At 42.5% G+C, this 8,728-nt stretch overlaps 1 protein-coding gene and 1 long non-coding RNA gene across 3 annotated transcripts; one reads left to right on the top strand and one right to left on the bottom strand.

Moving 5' to 3' along the window:
• Nucleotides 1–36: 36 nt before the first annotated feature.
• TFAM (transcription factor A, mitochondrial) lies at nt 37–7,725 on the bottom strand. 2 transcript variants are annotated; one of them, XM_067000284.1, is made up of 7 exons: nt 7,576–7,725; nt 7,335–7,471; nt 5,991–6,061; nt 4,556–4,705; nt 3,114–3,209; nt 1,837–1,893; nt 37–855 (listed from the first exon to the last, which is right to left on the bottom strand). In XM_067000284.1, the coding sequence occupies exons 1-7, from the start codon at nt 7,641–7,643 to the stop codon at nt 637–639; spliced, it is 798 nt and encodes a 265-aa protein (XP_066856385.1). In that variant the 5' UTR covers nt 7,644–7,725; the 3' UTR covers nt 37–636. The 2 variants fall into 2 exon arrangements, with proteins under 2 accessions (XP_066856385.1, XP_066856384.1); XM_067000283.1 differs by having other exon boundaries at nt 7,335–7,474; nt 7,576–7,723.
• Nucleotides 7,726–7,828: 103 nt separating this feature from the next.
• LOC106030505 (uncharacterized) lies at nt 7,829–8,496 on the top strand. The gene is made up of 2 exons (XR_001203787.3): nt 7,829–7,937; nt 8,037–8,496. It is a non-coding gene; the product is annotated as an uncharacterized lncRNA (long non-coding RNA).
• Nucleotides 8,497–8,728: the final 232 nt, after the last annotated feature.

Here is an 8,728-nt window from a genome sequence, read left to right as displayed (position 1 = left end):
AACAAAGCCAGAGGAAAAAAAACACTCCAATATAGATACGTTTATACAAAACTCATAAGGTCTTTAATTAAATGCAACGTAAGTGGTATACACAGACAGATACGTACAAAAAGGTCGATGCATAAAAGTTAGTATTTTACATATCTTGTGCCTTTTCTTGAAATGTTGAACATTTCCCTTCTCTACTAATACCATGGAGGGAATAAATTCTCTACAGATACCATGGAGGGAATTAAAAAACAGCAGTGTTTACTCAGATTTCAGCTCTTATTTACAGAAGATGGTAACATTGTAGAATATTCTTGCTTTCATAAAAAAACCTTATAAAAGCTACTGGATATCTACCATTATAAGAGAGCTCTGCTAATGTCAGTAAGTACCACTATTCACAGCTTGATTAACCGATTACCGTTACACAGCTCAGGTTACACCTGCAATGATTATTTCAGTCAGTTCCAAGAAACACCAAATTCTCTCTTACCTGATCACCTTCTTTTTCAACTTTTCCTTCTCAACTTTCTCCGTGGGCCCTTTATGGGTTTTCCAAACTTAAGTGCTAATGCTGACCACAGCATTAACACAGCAGGATAAAGACATGACAGCCAAAGGGGATTAAATATAAAATACTTAACTATTTTATTCTTCTGATTTTTTCAACTTTAATATTGCCTTCTTTCCACGTAGTGGAGCTTTGGCTCGGTCAGCTTCCTGCACAGTTTCAGCAGTCTTCTTTTTTGGCTGCTGTTCTTTGGAACGTATCAGGTCTTGACGTCCAAGTTCAGCCATTTTTGCTTCCCAGGACTTAATTTCGTTTTCATACCGAACCTTATCATCTTCAGCAAGCTGCAGGTACGGCTGGAAGACAAGCACACCTCTGCAGTTGTGGAAAGGGCTTTGTCTGGGTAACCTCCAGGACACAACTTCCCCTTTGCTACAATGGCAACTTATTACAAGACCCATGCCATGAGCATCCCAGGCACCCACTTTCACCTCCAGCAAATTCCAAAAAAAAAGGCACCGAACTTACCGAACTTGAACAAAACCACAAAATCCCACCAATGAATTTTGGGGATGTGAACACATGGCAATTCCCAAAGAGGAAGTTTATTTGATGTTACTACTAAGGTGTTTTACTTGATTACTAACTTGAAAGAGCACGCTTATGTAAGGAACAAGAATAGGTTTTTCTGCATCTTTTTTTTTTCCCCGCAGAAAGAATATGAACCTCACACATGTTCTAAGCACACATTCAAAACAATGTGGAAGAAGGGCCTTCAGGAGAAAGGACAGACTATACAGAATAATTAAAAAATGCAGAGATTTATTATTGGTATAGCACTCATCCGTTTCTCATATACCCATCTGCAAATTTGTATTTCAAATACTTTGTGAATACTGCCAGACGACTATCCCCAACACAACCAAAGTTAATAAATGACATGCAAAAAATCACTTTTACTACACTGGCATTTACAAATATTATATATTATCAGAAAAAAAATATCTAATTGTTGCAAATGATTCCACCTCCCTCCCTCGATCCCATTCACCTTCCATTTCCAGGCATACAGAACTTCCAGCCTATCCCACGCATATTTCATCAACACTGTTAAAGGAATTGGTCATTACTGGAATAAAAGTAATGACTATCTTTTTCAAGACACGTAAATAAGATCTCAGAGTAGTTCCCTCTATATTATCTGTCAATATTAGTATAACACTGGTGGATAATTGTCAGTGTTATATCTAACTAACTCAAGGTTTTTTAACGATTTATTGACTAAAATTTTTCATTTTCCAGTTAGATCAGAGCCTCATCAAAAGCCGCAAACATACCTGTTTTTCAGAACTGGGCAGATTTTGCCACGTTTCGAATAACTGCTTCAGCTTTGCCTACAGGATATTAAATACACAATACATTAGTATTATTTTAACACTAGACAGACCGCAGAGGGTTACAGACGAAAGCCAGGTATAAACCAACATAAAAAAGCAGGAACTCATGTAGGTTTCATTCTACATATTCTTAACCTAGGTAAATAATAAATGACATGGTTTGACAGCTTGCTGGGCATCATCTGAGACACTTTTACAGATAATAGAAGCACAAAGTAGAGTAAGTTACTCAGCCTGCAGCAAAAGCAGGCGGACCAAACAGATGAATTGATTTACAGCAACATAACTACATCTGACCCTGCATATTGGTTTAACGTAAACCAAGCCCAACTTAAGACAAGCCCACATAGGTACTAACCATGTCTGCAGGAAACTGTGTGTCACTTCAGAAGTAGTTAGCCATGTATGTGTCAGACTGGGCCTCAGCTGACTGAAGATGCCTGCCCTTGTAGACAGAAAACTGAGGAACGCAACTATTTCCCTCATCCTGATTTACTTGCTGCTAAACATACCGACATCCTAATTAAACTGGTTTTAATTAACACCGCAAGGTGTTTTTGCAAATGAGCCCCATTGGATCTTTCCATGACACTACATTATCACCACTTCCCAGGTGATTAAATGCACAGGGCAAGGTGAATATTGGGCACATACGGGAGGTCTCCAGTGCATCACGTGCACTAATCCATCGGCACAACTTAAATCACCCCAAAATGCAGCTTAGTGCGGAATTTGCAACTTTGCTGAGAACTCTTCCATGTCTTGTAACACTGATCGTGCCAGAAGAAGTACAATACTGGAGAACTGGTAGCAGACCACTGTCACCATGTGAAAAATTAACAGATTTCTAAATCAAAAAGAAGAGTTCTCTCCTTACAAAAAGGAGGCATGAAGCCTGTAAGCACTAAGCACACAGGATACAGCAAATATTTAAGTTTGTACATCCACATAACAGATTATATAGGATGTACCACCAGCAGCATTGCTACAGCCTAACAGATCACTACAGCCTAAAAAACAAAAACATTTAAGTTAAGCAAAATGTAGATACTGAAGTGTTGAACGTTACTTTGAAAGCCACAGAATCCAAGACAGACTTTCTGAATATAATAGTCTGTTAAGGCAATTATAACTATATATATATATATATATAGTTATATACACACACACACGCACGCATGTTTGTTTGTTTTTTAGAAGAAATTTTCCTGGCTTACCGCGGGTGAAACTCCCACACTTTTTTGAAAGTTTTCTGACACAAAAATGTTAAAGCCGCTACGAGGTCTTTTAGGTTTTCCAAGCACAGTCAATTCCTTTAAAAACAACAAGAAGAGTTAGTCAACCTACCCTGCATACATTTTTCCAAACTAAACTTAGCATTTACATTCATATTTTGCACACACAAAATAATTAAGTTCAATTTTTAGTGATTTAGTGATCTGTAAACTGGACCGTATATCAAGATGATTTGGTTATTTACATCACTTGTCACATCTGATGACAAACTAAATTAAGAAAAGTTAAAAACTTGATTTTTCACAGATATAAGAGGAAAAAACACTTTTGAACTGACTCTTACTTCAGCAAAGTCTTCTAGAAACCAAAGATTGTTACTAAATTCCACTCAGCAAGAAAGTCATGATGAGAGGTTTTCTATTATCTTCATACAGCTTTAGTTACTGGTGTGAAATTCTGTACGCCTGCAGAGAGGAGGGCAGATTGCTAACTGTGGGAGGTGAGGTGGAACAGAATCAGCGGATTCCCAAGGAAAAAGAACTAGTTTCTGTGTCAGAACGCTTTGTCTACATGGATCACAGTGAGGCGACACAGCACATTAGGGGGTGCATTTACACTTACCATTTTCTCCAGCCCTAACACACTCCCACTATAACTGGGGTTCTACAAGTTACCACCTGCCTAGGTACTGGGTATGGCAGTTAAATTCCTTGTGGTGCAGGAATCATTTGGATTAAAACCTTCCTCTAAGTAGGGGAATTCATTTTACTTTTGTCAATTAGGGAAGCATCACACAATCAGTTTCATTCACAGAAATGAATAAGCAGTAAGTAAACCCTTCAGCTGATCTTGCCACTAGACAAAGCATAATACTGTACCTTTACAGATGGTTCTGTCTCTCAGGATTTATAAATAAACAGGCTACAAGGAAATCGGGAAGATGATCCGTATGAAGGACACAAACAGACATGCGTGTATGTAGGCCTAACTCTACACGTCAGCAGCAGCACAGATTGCAATGAGGCAGAGCTGGGAGGAAGGCAGAAAGGCTATTTCCAATGGCAATCACCTCACAAGGGCTGCCAATGAGCTAACAGATACAAGGTCTTTGGGAAAAGCTATTTCTGGCTCTTTTCCCAAGGCAGGGAGGTGTTGCTGGTTCAGACGCCTTATTACCTGTTGTTCCTCAGGCAGATTTAGGAAGAGGAAGAAAAAAGCAGAGAGGCTAAATAGAAGCACAAAGATACCTTGCTAATTCTGGTCTTCAAGCACAGGAAAGCCACTAAAATTCCTGCTAACACCAGCAGCGATTTATGTATTTATTTTTAAAGTAAATTCTAATCATTTAACTCTTCTCTGTATACCCAACAAACAGATTTCAGTTTCCTTGAGAGAACAGAAACATAGACTTGAAAATACTGACTCTCTTTTTCCTGAACGATCTTCTTTTCGCCAGTCGTTTCCTCCTTTCTTCTTTCAAAGCCGCAGCCTGGGCTGGAGTTAGCTGTGCTTTATATGCAGCCAACTGCTCTTCATATGTTCGCCAGTCTGCCTTTCTTGCTTCCTCATAAACCTACAAGACAAACATACAATCATCAGCCTTACCGAGATGTTTTCATTCAGCTAAGTGTGGTGCCTTTAAAACTACTAGAAAAGGGAAACAGCCTTCTGAAACACTCATTCTGACATAGCCCAGTCTCCATATCAATGCAACATTAAAAATAAAATACAAGCACCTACAACTAGGTAAGAAAGGTAATTCTGTAAAAACTTCAGTTCCTGTTGAGTTTCAGTCATCAGCACTGTCTGGTATTCCTCTTCTGTAGCAATCCCTTCTAACCCCTCCCTGCCACCTCCTTGCTTTCTCAGGTTCCTGCACTTGAACATTACATGAGCTAACACTTCTAACCTGCTAATAAAAAAAAAAAAGTAACTAAGATTTTTAGACTGAAGTATCAGATCTGTTTGATTAGTGGAATGGATTGAGAAGAACACAGATTTAAAAGCTGACTCCACCCCTCGAATTATCTTCATTAATCTGGTAACAAGGCACCTGACAGATCTTCAGATGCAGCTCGATGCAATAATAATCTTCCATGCAAGAAGGTAAAGCTGCAGCTCAGTTGAAATGATTGCTCTTTAACTACATCCCATTGCAGCACACAAATTCGTTGGTTGCCATACACGTTCCTAGAACCACCAGTGCTGGGTACAGAAGCATCATAAAGTCACAGTCTTGGTACTACAGCACCAAGTGGGGCTGAGCCAGGCTACCAAGCATACATGTAGATCTGAAAAGGCACCATCCCCTTCTCTGTTTCAGACATACAAACAAAAAGACACACGTTACACTAAGACACACAGAGACAGAAGTCCATAAAGGACCTAAGAGCACTAAAATGCTAGGATATAAGAGCATTCCAATACTAATAACAAAACGTATCGCTTGTTTAGGCAGAAAAGGAATTAACTACCATCAGTTCCTGACTGGAACTCATTGCTAACTGCAATCAAGGAAGAATACCCATTAATTTCCTATAACTGGCACTCAGAGTAGTGATTAGCAACTGTATTTGTAGAGTTCTTTTACGCTATCCCTTGCAATTGTCACTCTTAATGAAACTCGGCTACCTATAACAAAAAATAAGTCAACTAAATAAGACTCTAAGGAAGTTACCTGAAAATCACGTCTCTGATTAGCATCTAGTCAGATAAAAGAGGTTGGTCCTTTCATCAACAATTAGTTCAGGTCTCCCCTAACTTAGGCACTGAACAAGTAGAATTCTACAATTCTTACATTATTATATATGTATGCACCCATGTATAATTATGATTTATAAAACAAGATACAAACTTACCTGCTTCTGCGATGCTGGCAACTCCCTCCAATCACCTGCCAACTTTTTAACCAGCTCCGTATTACTCATTTCTGTATATTAAAATGAGAAAGCAAGAAAGTCAAGATCAATGCTGTATTTTCAGTAAGCTTCTTCAATTTTCCTGAAGCAGGCTGTCACCAGTATCTTTCTCCTGTAGAAATATATTTTCCTCCTTTCATAACAGTAACTCCTTCGGTGTAGCAGGGGAGGCAAATTGTAATTTGGGTGAGTGGAGGAGGGCTCCCACTTATGGTTCAAACTGCATCAAAACATACAGTTGCAAACTGAAGCAGCATTTCAGCTCTACAACAGTTTATTTCTTTGGCTGTATCCTTTTCTTTACAAGGTGATCTGAAATGGGAGCGGAAGTGGGTGGAAGAGACCAAAAGTAAAATTTCTAGTTCCCAACTTTTAGCTAAAGAGCCTGCTGGATTCTTTAAAGCAAGCATAGAGTGATCTCAACCACCTCGTACAACAAACTTACTTAACTTTTATTACAATAAAGTCCTTCAGCTACAATATATTTTTTTAACCTTACTTCTGCTGAATGTCATCTTTCTCCCACAAACAAAATCGCAGTGACTTGAGACTGTTTTGTTCTTTAGCTGAATAACATCAACTCATTTGATGAGTTTTCCAGTTAGATGTGAATTTGAGGTGGGCACAAAAATAAAAACAGTGTTTCTTTTCTTGAAAAATCCTTTCCAGGATTTCCCTCTACTCCATTAGAAAAGAAAAATGTGGATCTTCCTCTGTCCCATCTCAAATGTAAAATTCAGTCATCTCTACAAGGGAAAAGCACAACTAAGCTGTTGAAAGTAAGCTGACTTAGACAACAGAACCGTTAAGGTTGGGGAAAAGCCCTCCAAGATCACCTGGTCCAACCATCTCCCCACCACCAATGTCACCCACTAAACCATGTCCCCAGGCACCAGGTCCAACCTTTCCTTGAACACCCCCAGGGACGGTGACTCCACCACCTCCCTGGGCAACCCATCCCAATGCCTGACTGCTCTTTCTGAGAAGAAATGTCTCCTCACGTCCAGCCTGAACCTCCCCTGGCACAACTTGAGGCCATTCCCTCTGGTCCTGTCACTAAATACCTGTAAGAAAGCAGCACACTGCTCTTAAAACCTCTGAATACACAACGCTCTGGCAATTCAAAAACAAAGTTACCGAGTTTTTTTTGAGCAGTATCCCTACTAGAATAAAAAACAAAAAACAAATCTCCCAGCGGGCTCTGAGGCACAGAGGGCTCGTTTGGGAGTTGTTTGTGCGCTGTACCCCGTGAGGCACCCCCCGCCCCGCCTCGCCCCGCCGTACCTGGGTGCTGCCGGCGGAGCGGGCCCTGCCGCTCGCTGACGAAGCGGAAATAGGCCGTGAGCGGCCGCTTCGGGCGCTCCGCCGAGCTCAGCCGCCGGGCCAGGCCCCCCTCGGCCGCGCAGGTGGCGCCGCAGGCCCTGCTGGCAACGGAGCGGCGGTTAGCGCCTAACGGCCGCCGGGAGGCCGCCGAGCCCCCCTCGGCCCCTTCCCCGCCCCCTCCCCCGTCCCGGCCCCGCCGCACCTGAGGAGCCGCCCGGGGCCCGCCGCCAGCCCCGCGGCACGGCCCAGCGCCGCCAGCGCCGCCGCCATGGCTCGGCCCGCGCGGGGCACCACGGGACGGCGCCGCCGCGAGGGGCGGGGGGCGGGGCTTCCGGAAAGCCCCTCCTCTCCGCGCGCGCCCGTCGCCAAGGTGACCCCGCCGCGAGGCCACGCCCCCTTCGGGGAGGCCACGCCCCCCGGTGGAGGTTGGGGACGGCATTTAACGGCAAGGGGGAATTAAAGGGGCAGGGGAAAGGAACCTCCTCCGGGGCGGGGGGAGAGGGATGCGGGAGGGGGTAGGGTGGTTAAACGAGCCCGGAGCGCCAAAGGAAGGAATAGGGAAAGGTGACTTTAAACAAGCTGTATTTTATCACACACTGCCTTTGAAAAATAAGCTGAAGGTGGAGACGCAAATGAGCGGGGTTCATCTTGCTTATCTTGCAGGGTGATGGAAAGCCGCTCGTGCAGGAGCACCGGCTGCAGTACAACCGTTTGCAAACAGCCCCCAGCTTTACAGCTCAGCACCGCGGAGGACAGGGAGCGATGAGAGATGCATGTCAAACTTCCGCATGGCTCAATAGAGGTACTGAAAACATTTAGATCACTTCTATAGGCATATTTGTACTCATCTAACAGAAATAAAAGCTCTTCGACCATCACAGCATGCTCCAAGGTTTCTACCACCACGTCTGCCAGCCTCACTACATCAGCCTAGTATACCAAAAGTATACCAAAGCACTCATCTTAATAACAAACCATTTCTTCAGTTTACAGTCTAAAGTGAACAGATATTTAAAAACTAACAGAGCCACCCTCCACCAGACTTTCATTTCAGAACTCATTGATATGTCAGATAAAATCAGCGCTGAAGTGACATTTACCTGCGTGAGACCAACTTACACCATTAGGGCCAGTGCATGCTTTCCCTCCCACACCCCAAATTCCAGTTTAGCATTCATTACAAACGAGTAAAAATCATTTTCGTTGTCTTACAGAGCTATTTTATGATGAGAACTTTCCCAACTGCAAGTCACTTTTGTTTCATCTGCAAGGCACAGAGAAAAAAAAAAAAGTCACGTTTCTGCTGTCAGATACTTGAGAAGAATTTGCAACAGGCCCTTGGAGCTGTTCTGGTT

The sequence above is a fragment of the Anser cygnoides genome, chromosome 7, assembly GCF_040182565.1.
Source record: "Anser cygnoides isolate HZ-2024a breed goose chromosome 7, Taihu_goose_T2T_genome, whole genome shotgun sequence".
Classification (NCBI taxonomy): Eukaryota; Metazoa; Chordata; class Aves; order Anseriformes; family Anatidae; genus Anser; species Anser cygnoides.
This window is presented reverse-complemented; position numbering and strand designations above follow the sequence as displayed.

Bases quoted from the DNA above. Each gene is read 5' to 3' on its own strand.
- TFAM (XM_067000283.1), bottom strand. From the start codon at position 7,643: ATGGCGGCGGCGCTGGCGGCGCTGGGCCGTGCCGCGGGGCTGGCGGCG. The intron at 7,475-7,575 runs GTGCGGCGGGGC...CTCCGTTGCCAG, and splicing joins GGCCCCGGGCGGCTCCTCAG to CAGGGCCTGCGGCGCCACCT. The intron at 1,894-3,113 runs GTAAGCCAGGAA...AATATCCTGTAG, and splicing joins GTGTGGGAGTTTCACCCGCG to GCAAAGCTGAAGCAGTTATT.